The sequence below is a fragment of the Lutra lutra genome, chromosome 11 (genome assembly GCF_902655055.1).
Source record: "Lutra lutra chromosome 11, mLutLut1.2, whole genome shotgun sequence".
NCBI classification, from domain to species: domain Eukaryota; kingdom Metazoa; phylum Chordata; class Mammalia; order Carnivora; family Mustelidae; genus Lutra; species Lutra lutra.
In genome coordinates, this window is record NC_062288.1 from 38890628 (window position 1) to 38909781 (window position 19154).

The 19154-nt window shown below is 36.3% G+C and overlaps 1 protein-coding gene across 14 annotated transcripts in view; it reads left to right on the forward strand.

The window, feature by feature from the left end:
- PPP1R9A (protein phosphatase 1 regulatory subunit 9A) overlaps positions 1-19154 on the forward strand; it is a 301623-nt gene that overhangs the window by 159661 nt on the left and 122808 nt on the right. For all 14 annotated transcript variants that reach the window (XM_047694777.1, XM_047694776.1, XM_047694779.1 and 11 more), the window contains one exon: positions 4555-4675. In XM_047694777.1, coding sequence (XP_047550733.1) covers positions 4555-4675 — 121 coding nt within the window. The remainder of the gene's footprint in view (positions 1-4554; positions 4676-19154) is intronic.

Here is a 19154-nt window from a genome sequence, read left to right on the forward strand (position 1 = left end):
GAGCACATGTGGTGGGGGGAGGGGCAGAGGAAAAGGAGGAGAGAGAATCTTAAACAGGCTTCACACCCAACATGGAGCCTAATTCAGGGCTCAGTCTTTGGACCCTGAGATTATGACCTGAGTTAAAATCAAGAGTTGGATGCTGAACCAGCTGAGCCACCCAGATGCCCCAGGAATTATTTTCTTAATTGCTCTTTCTGATAGTTTGTCAGTGTGTGAAGATCTAAATATGATGCAGACTATATATTATAACACCAAACAGAGAATTTTACTTTTATATTAAGGAAGCATTTAAAAAAGTAAATTAATGAAGTAATTAATAAATTAATTACTTTTAAATTAAGGAAGCATTTTAAGAAGTAAATAAATTATTTCAGTTAAAACCAGGGGCCTGATGTGAAATGCTCTTTAAATGAAACAGTATAAATGGTAGAAAACAAAAGATGAAAAGTAACCTTTTGCTGATTTTTATTATATAATATGTATAATAATTACATATATGAAAACTGTAATGAGAAGCTGAACTAATTCTAATTTTAAAATATTAGAATTGATAAGATTATATGTAAGAAGAGGTCAGGTGCCACATACATATAAGAAAATTTATCATTTTTTCTCTATATTTACTCAAGCACATAAATATGAAAATGGGAATGTTTCCTTTACAATAGCACAAAAAGAACAAAATGCTTATCAATCATGAAGATAAAAAATATTTATCTGTTGAAAATCCATCTTTTTGACTGATAGAAGATGTAAACAAATAGAAGGATGTACCATATTCTTGGATGAAAAGACTCAGTATGGAAAAGTTCCTCCTATTCTTCCTCTCTGATACCTATAAATTAATACATAAATTTAATGCAGTTCGAATAGAACTGCCATCAGTGTTGATTGGGAGAGCGGATTGCATAATGTAATACTAAATTATATATGGAAAAATAAAGACCTAAGGGAAGTCTGAAAAAGAATGTGAAAGGTCTTAATTTCTTAAATATCTGAATATAATGTAAAGCCTCTATAGTCAGAACAATTCGTATTCACAGAGCAAGTGATCAGTGGAACAAGGTAGAAAATCCAGAGAAAGATGTTAGGATGCATGAGAATTTACTACATGACATGTATGGTATTCTAATTTAGGAGCTGTAGGGTGCTTTACAAATTGTTCTGGCATAACTAAGCACCACTCTGGAAGAATATAAAGTTGGACACCTTCATTTGTGTTATATCATGTGAAGAAAAACTCCTCATGGATTGGATAGTTAAATATTAAAAATAAAGTAATAAAGGTATTTGACAAAAAATTTATAAGACCGCATAAATCCTGTAGGCATGTTGGAGGAGGGGCTCGACCAAAGTGGGAAAGCAGAAGTTAGAAAAGGAAAGAGGGACCAGTTAATCAATCCAAAATTTTAAGCTTTTAAAGGCAATATTGTCAAAGGCAATAGATAAATGATAAATTTGAGGGGGGCATCTTCGTTATAAATGACATGGAGTTAATATGTATAATATGCTAAGAACCTTCAAAAAGAAAAAAAAAAGACAGGGAAAACTCTTTAGAAAAACATGGCAGTTTACTGAAGAGGACATCTAATGGTCCACGCTCCTACGAATACAGTCTCAGATCTCACGAGCAATAAGGGGAATGCTAAGCCAACATGAGCTTCTTTCCTAAGAGAAAAAATAAGCTCTGAGCTCCAGAGTGTGGCGACAGCATCTTTCCTAGTAACTCAGCGTCACAGTCTTTTCTGCCGTTTCCTGGCTGCTGTGCCTACTTAGTGCTTGGCCTGTCCCTAGGAGGGGATAGACAGAGGAAGACCGGGTGGCTCCTGGGTTCCTGGCAGTCACAAGAATCCATGGCCTTCCACGATAGGGCTCTGGACTTCACCCATGCCTGACACATCTCACAGAAAGCTAGCAGAGATGAAATGAGGCATCTGGTCTCTGTGTTGATTGTGTTCTTCCTTTAATTGTCTCTCCGTTATACATCTTATCTTTCAGGCAGTCAGCACTGGAATTGAGGATGGCTCAAGCTACTATCACTTTTCCAACAATTGGGCTTTCAGCTCTGCAAATCTGAGTAATTTTCCAGTGAGAGCAACAGAGTTGCTAAGGCAGGAAGAAAGATAATTTTACTAAAGCCTGAGTCCAGGAAGGGAAATGCACTTAAAAAATGAAGACATAATTTTCCATGCAGGCTATTTACAAGAAGGAACTACTTAATGACATGATGGTACAGAGAATCCACATTTGAAAGGAGTTCTTTGAATGTACTGAGTGTGAGAAAGTTTCACTTATAGCCCTACATTGGCTTGACATGGGGTAATTCATAATGAAGAGAAGCTCCTGTAAATACAATGAATGTGAACAAGAATTCAGCTAAATGCTTAATATATACCAGATTTCATATGGGAGAGAAGCCTCATGGCATTATTTAGTGTGGACGAGTCTGCAGTGATCATCCCTTAAACGACCAAGAGCAAACACTCTGGGAGAAACACTTACATGTATGTAAACACTGGGAAGGCGTTGGGTCATCATTCATCCTTTCACCAACACGAATAGATTTCCACACCAGGAAACTCTAGGAATATGATGAATGTGGGCAAGAGTTCAGCTGTATAGCTAACCTTCTATACAAATAGGACAATTCCTGTGGGAGTGAGGAAACTTATACATGGGACCAGTGAGGAAGAGCCTTTAGCACAGATCTAATTTTTCTTTTCCCCAGAAAACTCGTACTGGAGAGAAATCCTAAATGTTGGAAATTTTTTAACCAGAGAAAGCCTCTGGACGAACTTGAGTATCTATACCAGAGAAACAATGAGAATGAAATGAATGTGGGAAATCACATGTGTGCAGACATTCTAAATACAAGGAATGAAAGAACTTCTCTGGTGATGACTTGTACACTAGTCACCATTAAACTTCTCATGCTGGGGAACGCCTGGGTGGCTCAGTTGGTTAAGCAGCTGCCTTCAGCTCAGGTCATGATCTCAGCATCCTGGGATCGAGTCCCACATCGGGCTCCTTGCTTGGCAGGGAGCCTGCTTCTCCCTCTGCCTCTGCCTGCACTCTGCCTGCCTGTGCTCACTCTCGCTCCTCTCTCTGACAAATAAATAAATAAAATCTTAAAAAAAAAAAAAACAAGAAAACAACTTCTCACGCTGGAGGGGCACCCCTGCCTAAAATCAACACGGAAGTACGTTCATCTGGCGATCACATTGATCAGGTCCTCCAGGGAGAACACTCTACGGAGCTCTCTTTAGCACACAACTGAGTAAACAAATCACACTTTTCCCAATGATATGTAGAATACAGATGTAGGGTTATAAATTGGACTTAGAAACACTTAAAGCAGAAGTTGGTGACAAGTAGTAATGATCAATGAGATCAGCCCTGTTCAAGAGATTACTGATTAAGAATGCTTAGTGTATTAAATGTTATTGCTAAGAAGTCTTAAAAGCTTCAAGCATTCTGCTGACTGGATGAGCCAGTTTTCCTTTGACAACCCTTTGTTGTTGATTAGAGAGTGTCTGTTTTTTTATGCAGCCCATACAATATGGTTCCAAAGATTTTGAGGCTATCAGCCAATAACTTTCAGTGTTGACCAAAAAATGTAGAATGTGAAATCTTTTATTATTATCTTTTATCTTTTATTTCCTTGATGTTAAGATACATATGTTCATGGAAATATGGATAAACACATTATTGTAAAGGAATTTAAAAATGTTTTTGTCAGTGTTGTTCACCAGAAGAGGAACATGGAAACTAAAATGAATGCCTGTCAGTAGAGAAGTGGTTGTGTAAGTTATGATACCATCTCACCATGAAATATTACGCAATTATTAGAAGTGATTTAAGGCTATGTAAGTTGATATCCATGAAGTATCATTGAATTAGCTGCAGAGAGAACTAGCTTAAATACGATCTTATTTGTATAAAGCAAATAGGAAGGAAAAATGAGCCATTGTTTATACACACATATACATATATGTATATACATTTATATATATGCATATATACATATATATTATAGCTGTTGATACTTTAAATGCTTGGATAGTAGGAAAGTACTGAAAGACACATGCTACCTTATTAAAGATGAATGGGGACATGAACCAAAAAACCAAAGACCATGTAAATGAAGGGGAAATTTTAGATATATTATGATCACATTCATTTAAAATAATATATATGTGTTTGGTATGTATGCTTTTGTGTTTGAAATGTATTATTTAGAGAGGGTGTGTTTTAAGGCAGATTGATTACTCCATGATCAAATTACTGCTTTTTCTTGGGATCGCAAATGAATAGCCAACTGCAGTAATAAAATGAGATTAAACTCACAAGCCTTTTGGGGGGCTCCTGTTTAATATCTTTGCTCCCCAGCAGCATAGAAAAAAATATTCTGCCAAGATGAATGTGTCATATAGTCCATGAAGAACAAAACTAAAAGCAAAAAAAAAAACAAAACAAAAGAACAGGTCTCACCACCTAATTGTGGGCTAGTGTAAAACTTAGGTTGTTGCATTGTTTTTCCCTTTTTCATAGATGAGGATGGACTTGGTATAAGCATTATTGGAATGGGTGTTGGAGCAGATGCTGGACTTGAAAAGCTGGGAATATTTGTCAAGACAGTAACAGAAGGTGGTGCTGCTCAGAGGGATGGCAGGTAAGCTAACTACGGTTGTTAATAACTAAAATCTTCTAGGAACTTTACTGGGAATTTCTTTCAGTGGTAGCTTTCTTCTTTTGATTTTTTTAGGGCAGAATTATAGAGTGTGTCTCAGAAATGGAAAAGGTTAAAAGACTTGAATTACTTTCTGATGCCAGTAGAATGCCTGCTTTCTTTAATGTATGTTAGGTAAATGGGTGGTTGGGTCTTCTGTCTCCGTCTGTCATGCTTTGGTACCTATCCCATCATCCCTCTGTCTAGTGGGAAATGGGCAGAAACGTGGGTGTATATTGTTTGGGAATATGTCCTGTGGAGATCAGCATATAGTTTTCACTTCAGAAGTATTGAGACAAGTGGTAATATTTCTGGCACTTTTGAGAATGACAGAGGTAGAAGGGATAATAGGAATCTTAACCCTGCAATGATGATAATTCTGGAAATCACATTTTTCAAAATGTATTCTGTCTGAAAACACAAGTTGTTGAGTGCTAACTAAACCTGTGGAATTAAATGTTCTGGAGAGGACTCCAACAGTCTTTACTTAAGTGTCCGCATTGGGTAATCTGGGTGGACACCAGCATGTTGGCTGATTGTTGTTGTTTTTGTTTTTTGTTTTTTTTTTTTTTTAATTTGACAGATAGAGATCACAGGTAGGCAGTGAGGCAGGCAGAGAGAGAGAGGAGGAAGCGGGCTCCCCGCTGAGCAGAGAGCCCGATGTGGGGCTCGATCCCAGGACCCTGGGACCACGACCTGAGCCGAAGGCAGAGGCTCCAACCCACTGAGCCAGCCAGGTGCCCCTGGCTGATTGTTGTTTTAAGTCTTAGCTTTCATCATCTCAGCCTGCAAGTATCTCTAAAGATTCTGATGAATCCCCACTCAGCATTCCTGGTGCATCAGGTTGGGGCTGAAGCAGGGGTTGGCAATAGAACTAAAAGTAGGTCCAGCACTATGAGGGCCAAATTCAAAGAAAGGTCATCTTATTTTTTTTAAGAGCACAGAGTAACTGGCTTTGATTTTTTTTCAAGTTTTAAGTGTATCTCACTTAACCGTATTATCAAGAAATGATAAAGCATGTTGAAAATCATTTGTAAATCTCCTGTGGGACACATAGTAGCATTATTTCTTTTATAATCCTAAGTATACATATTGATATACATAGATACTGTCCAAGGGAAATTAAATTGATTTAAAAAGAAAGCCACACCAGTATCATCTCGTTCCATGAGGTTTGGGTTCACATCTGTCAGTAGCCTTATTTGTATAGCCTTCACTTGAACAGAGAAGGTCTGACATGAAGCTTTTGAGTGAATGTTCAGTTGAGTGAATGTGTATCACACTTAAAGTAGGATATTAATATTTTGTGCTACAAAATAACTTGTTAACAGTCTTCCTCATTTTTCAGGTGGTTAAGGAAATAACCTCTTTACCCTTTCAATGAATTATACAATGGTAGTAGCATAAATTTCCCATTATTGATATAGAAACTTTCTTCCAAGTGAGCTAAAATTTGTTTGTAAAATCTGTGTCATTTCTCTTTAAGTTTCACGAAAAATTTAAAAACTATCCACAATGATAGGAAATACTTCTTCTTGTTAGTATTCAAATAATATGAGGGGCGCCTGGGTGGCTCAGTGGGTTAAGCCGCTGCCTTCGGCTCAGGTCATGATCTCAGGGTCCTGGGATCGAGCCCCGCATCAGGGCTCTCTGCTCAGCAAGGAGCCTGCTTCCTCCTCTCTCTCTGCCTGCCTCTCTGCCTGCTTGTGATCTCTGTCTGTCAAATAAATAAACAAAATCTTAAAAAAAAAATAATATGAAATTATTATGAACCATCTCTCTTAAGTTACATGGGCCACAAAACCAAACCAAAATAGAAATTAATTAAAAAATAAAAAGGTAGAAATTTTTGCATTCAGCACTTAGCCAGTTCCCATTATTCTAAACTCAGACTGTTTTGTTTTCCCACCACTCACTTTTATTTATTTATTTATTTATTTATTTATTTATTTATTTATTTATTTTTTAAAGATTATTTATTTATTTATTTGACAGAGAGAGATCACAAGCAGGCAGAGAGGCAGGCAGAGAGAGAGGAGGAAGCAGGTTCTCCGCTGAGCAGAGAGCCCGAAGCGGGGCTCGATCCCAGGACCCTGAGATCATGACCTGAGCCGAAGGCAGTGGCCCAACCCGCTGAGCCACCCAGGCGCCCCCACCACTCACTTTTAAAATTAAGTTTGTTTTTCGTTAACCTGTTTTCTTACTTGTCATCCTACATAGGTTCAGTATTTCCACTGGCAGGAGAACTTGGCTCTGTCAGTCCCAGTGTGCATTTCCTCAGTCCTTTGAAATGGATGTTTACCTAGGATAGTAATCCTGCTGTTGTTCCAATAGATGCTTAATAAATGCCTCAGTGAATATACTAAGGAAGGCAATTTGATGAAATGAGCAGAATCTTTGGGAACATGTGACCAGGAGTCTCATTCTGTTCCCTCTACTTAACCAGATATAGGATATTGAACAAATCAGCTTAATTTTCATGTTATCTACATTGCAGGGTTGCTGTAAGCATTCAGTATGCCTATGTAAATTAAAACCTTCCACAGTGCTGTCTGTGTATGAAACTGTTCTTGAATGAAGTAGGAATAAGCTTGAAATTTATTTAAAAATAGTTATTATGAGAAGTGTTATGAAAAACTATAGAAAGATATATAAAATATGTATAGAATCATGAGATTTTATTTTATTTTATTTATTTATTTTTTTAAAAGATTTTATTTATTTATTTGTCAGAGAGAGAGAGGGAGAGAGAGCAAGCACAGGCAGATAGAATGGCAGGCAGAGGCAGAGGGAGAGGGAGAAGCAGGCTCCCTGATGAGCAAGGAGCCCGATGTGGGACTCGATCCCAGGACGCTGGGATCATGACCTGAGCTGAAGTCAGCTGCCTAACCAAGTGAGCCACCCAAGCGTCCCTAGAATCATGAAATTTTAAAAGTACAGAGGAACTTTAGAGATCTTTAAATTCATACCTTTTGTTTTATGTTTATATTTATATATTTTATATATTTATGTTTATATTTATATATGTTTATATTTATATGTTTATATTTATATTTATATATTTATATATATGTTTATATGTTTTATATTTATATTTACAAATTGAGGATATATATGTGTATATATGGTCTTATTATTAGACCTGTGGAAGTGTTCACATCTTTAAAATTATATTATTATTCCCACCATTACTGTTGTGCTCATTTGCACAATATTTAAATGCTTGTTGTTTAAAATTTATTAGTGTAAAATAATTACAAAAAGAACAGTTGATTGCTTCCTCAAGTTAATTTTTTTTTTTGAAAGCTACGTCTACTTGATGGATATAGAAAAATATCCTTTAAGGATTTACAAAGCACTATGATCAGTGTGAGACCATTCTTCTGTGGATATGTTTTCTATTTTTCATCCCTCCCCCAACTTCTCTTTCTCTTTCTCTCAAAAAATTAGAATTAATATATACCAAAATATTGAATGGCTCTAGTCCATGTGGGCTTTTTAAAAAAAATTTCAGCTAATATGGAATATTTCATTTTTCTACAGAGAATTTATAAAACTTGTATATATATATATATATATATATATATATATAAAACTACAACTAAAAATAGTAAAGTTATCATGTGCCCTCAGGAAAGTTACTCTTCAGACCTCAGTTATGGACAAAATGAAAGTTATGGATTAGGTGTTCTTTAAAAAGGATTAAAGTTTTGGTTTTTTTTTTTAACCCTTCTCGCTTACTTTAGATTCTTTCTTTTTCTTTTCTTTCTTTCTTTTTTTTTTTTTAGAGACAGAGAGAGAGTGTGCACTAATAGGGGAGGGGCCGAGGGAGAGAGAAATAAGCAGACTCTGGGAGGCTTGCGGAGCTGGACGTGGACGAGCCTGACAGCGGGCTCCATTCCCGTGACCCTGAGGTCATGACATGGGCTGAAATCAAGAGTCTGTCCTTAACTGGCAGAGGCACCCAAGTGCTCTTTGCTTTAGTTTCTTAGATCTATTTAAGAAAATCATTTCAATTTAATCTCCTATTCAGTCACGTTACCTTCAAGGTATGTTAAATAAACAGACTTATAGACTAACCCAAAGCATTCTTTCCTCCCTTCTCCCCATTCACTGCCCCCGCACAAGAAACCCTTTTTGATTGCTTTAACCCCTTCTAAGCATCTCATAAACTCACCATATTTTGAGCACTTTTGAAAATTTGCCATGAGCATTTGTCTCTAGTGCATCCAGGGTGTAGTTAAAAAGTTTTGAATCTTCCTTACTTTTTGATAGTGTGTTCTACATTCGAAATTTTCTTTTGTCAAGCTTTTCCTATCTGTCTGTACCTTGTCATATGATGCCTGAAATATAGGGGTGCTTAGTAAGTACTTGTCGATAAGTGAATCTGAATACTTGCGCGTTAACCACTTTCAGAACGTTTACTTAGGCCTAACGTTCTCCTGCCCAATGCCACTCTCCCTCCCTTCTTTTTCTTTTCTCTCCCTCTTTCTCCTTTTTGTGCTACCCTGCCTCTTACAGAGTAACTTGCAATTTAGCTGAGTGACATGAGTCGGTAGCCATTTCCACCATCTGTTTTAGTTTTACATTTTTACTTTTATTTTTTTAAAGATTTATTTATTTATTTATTTGACACACAGAGAGAGATCACAAGTAGGCAGAGAGGCAGGCAGAGAGAGAGGGGGAAGCAAGCTCCCCGCTGAGCAGAGAGCCCGATGCGGGCCTCGATCCCAGGACCCTGAGACCATGACCTGAGCTGAAGGCAGAGGCTCAACCCACTGAGCCACCCAGGCGCCCAGTTTTACATTTTTAGTAAAAGAATAAGTACAAGTGTCATTAAATAAGATTAATTTTAGTAAAATAAATATTAATCTTAGTAATTACATTTTATTTATTGTTAAATAATAATTCTTTTATTATATTAAAATTAATATTTAGTAAAAATAATGTTTATGGTAAAACCATTAGCTTTGCTGCCATCCATTTTACGGTTGGTATACAGGACATGAATTATTTCTCCAGTTCTCTTTCATGAATCTGTAAAGCAAAATCAACTTTAAGATACCACAGTTGAAGATGCTTGTAGTGGAGTAAGCCCTGACAAACAATGGGAATGACACTGTGCTAAAGGCAAATTAAAAATGCATTTGGGATCTGCTTTGTTTCTGGCTCCTAGGTTTGTTTCTCAGGCGTTTGCATGTCATCATTTGAGAACACTGTCCTGGTCAGGAGTTTTTGAAAAAGTTATCAAATGTGAAAGGAGGGTGTTATGTAGTTTACCTTCATTCAAGCCTCTCAGGGTTTTCAGATGATTTTAATTGTTCTTGACCAGCTTTGGGTAGCAACAACACATAAAAAGATGAAGAGTTTTACTCTCAACTTCCCTTGCAGCAGACGCCCCCTGGGGCAGGACCCATCTGTGTCCCCGGGGTGCCCCTCAGGCCCCGGACAACCTGAATGAAACTGCTGTTTTAATTGCGTCCATCTGTCATAATCCCGTAGTCAAGGGTTTCCTCTTAGTGCACACACCCCGTGTCACTCTCCTCATCAAATATTTTGCTTGTTCACCCCTTAGAGAGTTGGGATATTACTGCTTTGATATGGACATATTTTCATATACGTTTAAAACTTCACTATGTGGCATTTTAGGGAAAATTGTGTTGACCAGAGCTGGTTAGTGTTGCTCCAGCTGGTCTCCCTTTCCTTCATGCTTTGTTTACATAAAGCCCTGTGAGGTGGAATTTGTGTTGTTGTTTCCCCTTCCCAGATACATCATGTCAGTAGGTAACGATCCAGGAACATTAAACAAACCCAGGAAACGTCCAGCCTACGTATTTCTGTAAGCTTACCCCCATTGGTCTGGGTTTTAGACTCCGAGCTGAGGGAGATCACAAATACAGTGGAGGGTGAGGAGTTGTGCACTGTTGTTTACTAGCACACGAAAACTATGACCAGCCATGGACATTCCCGTCCACTCCATTCTAGTAGGCAGTGTTTCCAGGGAAAAACAGGCTATTTCCTGTGTCTTTCTGTAAAACATTTGGAAAGTCCAGGTCGTCTGTAGTCTTTGTGCTCTGGGATGGTCTGCTTCAGAGAGCTGTCCATTTAATTTTGACCACCAGGACTCATGCCTGGTCTGTTTTGTGCTTCTAATTATGAACCAAGATTTGAGAGATTATCAGTGTTACTGTAGGAAAACCTTTTTCTCTACTGTTGCAACCATTTTTGTATTAAATACCTTGCTGGTTTATGGTCTAGTGGGTTGTAGGGTCAGTGTATGATGGCAGTAATAACCCGAATTGCTACCCTTTCTTTTTAACCAGTGTTACTCCTCTCATCCCCTGTCTCGTCCTCTTTACCTCTCTTCCCTCTTCTGCTCATTTTTAGTTTCTTGAGTTTGTCTCTGCCTTAATCACCACACAGTCTTTCTCTATGAAGTGGTAAATTAAAATGCTTCTCAAAATATCAAACTCACTAGAACTTCCATCTCTCTCTCTCTCTTTTAAATTAAAGGTGGTTTTATTTCCTTGGTGTTTTTTGTGTATCAGATTTTCATTTTTTTCCTTTAATGAATGTAACACTTTTGAAATGAGGACTTTTTAAAATAAATATTCCTTTAATGAAAATAATAATCAAATAGCACTGAGCTCTCTTCATCCTCTTAATGCTGTCTGTATTGAGGCAGGCAGGAAGAATTATGTAGGATCAGGAACCTGCATTTTAATCATGGGCCGCCTCTTCCTCACACTGGTGTGACTGCAAAGAGCAAATCTGTGCCAAATATCTGTTGTCCCTGTCCCTGTTGCACCAAGTGCTTTGTATAGAGCTTGGGTCACTTCTGTCTTCTCAGGGACCATTTCCAGTGCTCTTCATTGCTTTGTGAGTTGCATATTTCCATCTCGTATTATTTTCTTTTCCTGAGGGACTGCCTTTAACGTCTTACCACCAGGTGTGATGGTGGTGAATTCTTTCAATTTTTATTTCTGAAATCATCCTTTTGTTTCACCTTTGCTTTTTTTAGATAAATCTTCTTTGTATATAGAATTTTAGGGGTTGACAGTTTTTTGTTTTTTTGTTTTTACCTTTTGGTACTTTTTCCAGACTTTTTTTTTCCTGCATGAACAAAGGTACGTGTACACAGATGAATTAAGAAAATTAGCAAGTGCTATACATAGTGTTTTATTTTCTGCTTATTTAAGGTTGTTCTGTATAAAAAGCATTGCAAAATATCTGTTGACAAGCAGAAGCTCAAAGCTATGTGTACTAATTCCCCCGTCCTTTATATTTTTTTGAGACCATGGCTTTTTGGCTTTGGATTATAGACTATAGATCCTTGAGTCCAGAACCCTTAGTTATTTTATTATTATGCACATGTGTATCTTTAATAAAGAACAAGAGCTGTAATGCTTTAGTCTAAAGGAAAACTTTTTAGACTGTCACTATGAATAGCTATCCTCAAGTGTCAAATTAACATTTGCTAATTTTAGAAAACATTTTAAAGTTTTAATGTAATGCATGTTCATTGTTGAAAATTTAGAAAACAGAGAAAAATGTAAAAAGGCAATAAAAATTGCATGTAATCCCAACATCTAGAGTTGATCTATACTAAAACTTCCTTGCAGATTTTTTTCTGTGCATATTATGCCTTTGTTTACTTACTTAATGAAATTAAGGATCAGTTGAATATATAGCTTTGTGGGTTTTTATGCTTTTTATTCATCAAGATAGTATCTGTTGAGGGCTTACAAATGATATGTCAGGCTGTCTTCCATGCTTTTTATATTTTGTTATTTATTTATTTATTAGTTATTATTGCTAATAGCTATGATTAAATATGTATATTATTATTTCTGTTGTATATATAAGGAAATTTTGGCTTTTCTTTTATGGACACAGCAAGAAAGTGGCAGAGCCTGGCTATAAATCTAGCGTATCAGACTTTAGAGCCTATACTTAACTAATACATTCTGTTGTATCACATCATTAAACACTTTTCTGCAACAGACTTTAAGGGGTACGTTATGCTATTGTATTATATAGAGAAGTCATTTGCTTATTGTTAGGCTAGTATGTTGTTTCAAGGTGTTGATCAGATTAGCATTTTTATATAAAAACCCTTGTGACTATCTCTGATTATTTCTTTGAAATTACTTCCTTGGAGCGGAATTGCTGTGTCAAGGTGCATTACATTTAAATGCTTTAGAAACACATTGCTAAGCTGCCCTTCAACAAGGTTGATCAGTTTGTACCCCCTTAGCAGCATCAACAGCCCTATCCTGCACTGCACCCTCAGCAAGACTAAATGTCGTGTTATAAAATCTTTAATAAATTGATGTGAGGTACTGCTTTTAAATTTTAATTTCTTATTTATGAGCCTCTTAGGATATTTACTGGACACCTGTATTTCTTTTTTTTTTTTTCCCCTGTAAATTATTTTCCATTTGTTTGTTTCCTGTTACATTTCTTACAACTGTGCTTTCGTCTGTTCTTTCAGTGCTGATCTTCGCGAAGAAGGCAGGTGGTGCATGCCAACTGCCTTCACTTCTCGACTACATGGAGTTTTCTCTCCTGCTCCCCCAGTTTGATAACAAAAACAATCAAGTACAAAAAACAGAATTAAAGTGCAACTCTAAACTTAAACACAGTAAAAATTTGTATTAAGTTTATACCCTTAATTTTCTGTCAGATTTATTGCTTTGAAAATTATTTACCTAATTTTTGAGACATCCAGAAACTTTTTCTTAGATCTGATCATCTTAAACTTTTCAGTGTCTTAGTATAATCACTTATCTCTAACTAGGTCTGTGCTTCCATCCTCGGTTTTGTTTTTGTTGTTGTTTTGTTGGGGGTATGTGGTTGCATGCACGTGTGTGTGTGTGTGTGTGTGTGTGTGTGTGTGAGAGAGAGAGAGAGAAACAAGGATGAGAGTGGGAGAGAGAGAGACAGCTATATAGATCCTTTGCCTCTTATTTTTCACTCTGTATTAGAAGAATGTTTCTCTCTCAAATTAGCTTCCTAAACTCATTTTTATATTCAGTCAGTGAACTCATTTTTTAAATGACTCTATAGAAATTACTCCCAAATTCGTACCCCAGCCTTGGCGCCTGTAGAACCTATTCACTTATATCATCTTATTTCATCTCAAAGTCAACGTAAATTGAATTCCTTTTTTCATTTTTTTTCTTCCTTCCCCTTGATCTGAACAACCTGTTTTTTTTTTCTGTATTGACCCTATTTTTCATTACTTTAGATGTAAAACTTTCTAGTCATCCTTTCCTCTCTCATTTACTTTACCTATGTAATATCTTACTATATTGGATATTTCTTTCTTTGGAATGTTCCTCAGATTCTTCTTTTCTGTTCATTTTTTGAGCCGTATCACTGGACCAAGTCTTTCTCTTACTGTGCCGATGTTTGTGTGGGGCTTCTTTCAGATGATCTTTCCAGTTTATCCTTACCTTGTTCCAAGATTGTTCTTCCACAGTTATCACTTCGTTTGTATAGTCTTGGTGAATAATAGTGTGTAGTTGTGCTCCTTTTTTTTTTTTTCCCCAGTCAGAGCACAATGTCTTACTGACTTTGAATACCTGTTATTTAAGTGCTCATTCAGTTGTCCGCTTCAGTCCAGAAGAGTACATTGTCTGGTTTCCTTCCCCAGCCTCCCTCCACATCTTAGTTGAAATAATAATTACTATAACTACAATGTATTAAGACCATATTATACATTAATTACTGTGTAAACCCCTTTACATAGATTTTTGTTAATATTACAACCAGCACGGTAGTTATAGTAGACCTTCTTTATCTAAACTAAGAATTAATTTTTTCAGGAATTTATAGTTGGACAAACTTAAGGTTTCATAGAAGATGGGATTAAGGAATGCCTAGGTGGCTCAGTCGGTGAAGCATCTGACTCTTGATTTTGACTCAGGTTCTGATCTCAGGGTTGTGGGGTCTAGTCCCACTTAAGGCTCCCGGGCTCAGTGGGGAGTGGGCTTGGCCCTCTCCCTCCCTCTCTATTCCTTTCCCCCACTTGCGTGTGCACTCTCAAATTAATTAATAAATCTTAGAAAATAAAACGGGATTAAGAAAACTGTGGTCTGAGGTAAGTGAATGAAAGCATCTAAATAAACATTTGCCAAAATAAGGCAATCAAAATGTGTTCTAAAAGACTATCAATTACACATCTTAAAGTTTACTATAGTAGATATAGTACCGTTCATTTACATTTAGCTTTTTGCATATTATGTACTTTTCACTAGAATACATTTTGCTGACTCCTAGCAAACTCCTAAGCATTAGGAAAATGCTTGTGAATTTGTTTTATCCTCTTGGTGTTGATATGCACTTAAATGGCATTTCTCATTCCCCAACACTTTTTCCAAGTGTTCATTGCTTTTCCAGTTTTCATAGATCTGACTTTGTTTTACCACCAGGGCCTGAGACCCTGTAGCTCAACTCCTCAGTCTCCTTTATTTCTCCTTCACTTTCAGTGTGCTCGCAGGGTGGGTGGGTAGGTCTGGGTTTTTTCTAAGGCAGATTTCCTTCTCTCTTCCCAGGGCTACTTTGTAGAAATATGCATCTCAGTCTACCATCTGCTTTCTAGCTCTTTTCTTTTTCTATCTTTCAGTCATTGCTTTTTCTATTTCTCTATGTCACACAGACTTAAAAGTATTCCTGAAACAACTAATTTCCTTTGATTCATTGATTGTTTAGAAGTGTGTTGTTTAATTTCACATATCTTTTAATTTTCTGGTTTTCTTTTTGTCACTGATTTATATTTTCATTTTATGTGATCAGAAAAGATACTTTGTATGATTTCAATCTTTTAAAATTTATCCAATTTAAAGTCGTAATACAAACAAAACAAAACAAAACAAAACAACAACAAAACCAAACAACATACAGATGGTAAAGAGCATTGGGGACTTTCAGTAGATCATCAATAAGTGGAAGCTTCGGGATTGAAATTTAGCTTTAGGCAACTCTGGGATCCAAATCCTTTTCTTACTATCATACTTCTTTCATACTCTCTACCTTACCCAAAATAGTATTTTTCTCAACACTGTGTTACCTTTTACTTCAAGGTTAAACTTAGTGTCCAGTTCATCACTGAAACCATTCAACTGTCCCTGGGGGAGACCAGCCGAATTCTTGGCCTCTGTACACTTGAATGTCATGGGCTATAGCACATGCATTTAGGTTTACTTGTTTATCATCATGTCATGTGTATTGAGTGAATATCCATAGGTTTATGGTTAAGTCATTAAGAGCAGGGACCACAGTTGTATTTCTGGTGACTTTTAGAGCAGCATGCTGGTACCAGACTTTCAATAAGCACTAGAACCTATGTATGAATGGCTTGATGCCACTTCTAAGATTCAGTCTTTTGGGGGCAAATCTCCCGTGACTTTTGTTTTTAATGTGTGTTCTGTTACTCTTCCTATAGATAATTTCCAATAATCTCTAGTCTTTGTGAGGGTCACTTTTCCATTTCTTTTTGTTTATTTTGATAGCATTGTATACTATAGCTGATGACTTTCTTGGCTTATTTGCAAAAACACCATGACTTCATTGTGAATCCATCTATTTTCAGTTTTTTCTTTGCTCTGGTTCCACTTGACCCTCACCTCACAGAGTCAGTAGCCCTTCCCTGTTAATGTGAACTTATTTTGTTCATATCTTTCTTAGCACACTTACTTAAATATTTCACACTCTCCATCTCTCCAGTTCCTGCAACATACACACATATCCCTGTACTTCTGCAAATATTTGTGTGTGTGTGGGTGTGTATGTGTGATATTCTGAAACAGGAATCATACTTCATTCAAATTTATATCCCAGTGACTCTCACTCTTCTTGGAGTACAGTCAGGATTGACTCACTCGTGCTAAATTACTGACTGAATGAATCAATCAAATCAATGAAGCAAGCCTATTATTTTCTCTACTTATATTTTTCTAGCACTTTTGCTATCTTCCTTCTGATTAGAGTACTTAGAAATGTCCCTCTAATTGTATTTGTTGCATTGCATTCTATCTAAATTATCCTGTAGAAGGATGTATATTTTCAGAAATTTCTTTGATCTTGCTTGTACTTCCTTTATTCTTGTCCATTAAGACAATCATCATCCTCATTTTCTTCCAACTCTAATTACTCTGTCTATTGACAATGTAAAAAACCTATATTTTGCTTTGACTTTTATTTCCTCCCCGTAAATGCTAGCCCTGTACGTATTGGCTTACAAAGAAAATCCGTTTTAGAATTTTTCTGTCCTGTACTTAGTATTAGTAGTTCCCGCACCCATCTTTGACTTTTATCTTTTTAAAAAATGTCTACCTTCTCAAATGCTCTTGCCTGATTAGAACACCTTACCACCTTTTCATTCCATAAAAGCATAACAATGACATTCCTTTTGAGAGTTTGAGCCTTTCAGCTTTACTTCCCACCCCTTCCCCAAAGGCCAGCTGTGTTCATTGTTCAAATTCTATGATTCAACTTTAACTTGGCGTTTCAAAATACAAACTATATTTTAAAGAGTTGAAAGAGAAAGAATTTCTACTGGTAAATCAGGCACTTGAACTGCCATGGATGTTTCTTGGAGAAATGCCATGGGTTTACAACGGTCATTGGTCATTCAGAAGCATTGAGGAACTATTGCTGTCCAAGCATGTGTTGAGCGTATACTGCCTGATAGCATTCCACTAGATTTTATGTAAAGGTTAGGAAGAAATAAAGTCATAATTTTGGCCATGAAAGTAGTTTAGAATCAACTTAAAACTCAACGTCCCCACTCCAAACACAACCCTACACAACAAAATGACTTTCATAAAGCAATGCAAGGAAATGTTACATTATATTACACAAATTATGTGTACACAGACACAAAGATAGAAAGTTTTTTAAAAATGCTACTAAAATTAAGTAAAATTTAATCTAGACAGATGTTTTCTAGACAGTCTCTGAGAAAAAAATACTTAAATGACAACTGGCCAAGAGAAGATGTTGTCACAGAAAAGAGACTGGTAAAAATAGAATGATGGAAAGGGAGGCAATAATTAGGATATTTGCCTCTTTTGAGTCTTACCAATAGCAGTGTATAAAAAAAATGTTATCCTAAAAGTGGACATTTAACTTTTGTCCTATCCAGAGAATAAACGACTCATAAAAGGAACTCTTTGTTTTCTCTCATTCTCCAAAATGGTTTAATAACATGAACAGTATATAATTATTGCTCTGGGCTCAGATGTCAGACCCATGATGTTGGCAATCTCTTTGCTTAGGGAGCAAAGGTTAGGGAGACCTTATACCTCAAGAAATAATAAATATTTATCTGGTAACATGTAACATTAGGTGAAGGTATAAAACATATGGTATAGAAGAGGTTCAAAGGATAGAAGAGATCACTGGGCTTGGGTAAATAGATTAATACTCAAAGAGAAGTTAACATTTGAGCTGGGCTTTTAGGAGAAAGCTTTTGAGAAGACGAAGGGATATATGGGCACATGTTTCATAGAGGATACAAAGGCAGGAAAGTGAACAGTCTTTTTAGGATACGGCTTGCCTTACAGTTCTTAGTTATGTGAGGGAGTTGTTGGACAAAAATGAAAATGTAGTCGAGTTGATACTAGCTGATGGTAATAGGATATACGCTAGGTAAATAAATGGATACATATGCAATGTTTATAACAGGTGTTGTCAATATTGTTAAGATGTCACATGTCCTTGTATTCATCTGTAGATTCAAAGAAATATCAGTTAAAATCCCAGTGGGCATTTTTTTTTTTTAAAGAAATTGGTTAGCTGGTTCTAAAATGCATATGGAAATGCGAGAGACCTAGAATAAAAATTCTGAAAAAGAATAATGTTAGAGGACTGATCTTATCTGATTTTATAAGACTTATTATGAAGCCTTAGTAACCAAGACTATGTGATATTGGTATAAAATAAAAAATGTGGAATAGAAAGTAAGCAATAGATTGAGACATATGTAGTCGTTGACTTTCAATAAAAGTGCCAGGATAACTCAGTGCTAAAATGTACAGTCTTTTCAACAACTAGCAGAAAAAGAATCAGCTATCCATATGGGGAGAAAAAATACCTGAGCACAAATGTTATCACACCATAATTAATTAACTTTGATTAATTAATCAAAATCAATCATAGATCTAGATGTTAGAGTTCAAACCATGAAACCTCTAAAAGAACGCATAGGTGAAAATCTTTGTATCGTCACAGTAAATAAAGGTTTCTGAGACAGCTCACAAAAAGTTCGGACCATCAAAGAAAAAACTGGCAAATTGAATTTCATTAAAAATCACAACTTTTTTTTACTTTGAGAGACACAGTTACAGGTAAGGAGAAAATATTTGCAAAACACACATACAGAATATGAAGAACATTTACAAGGAAATAACAGCAA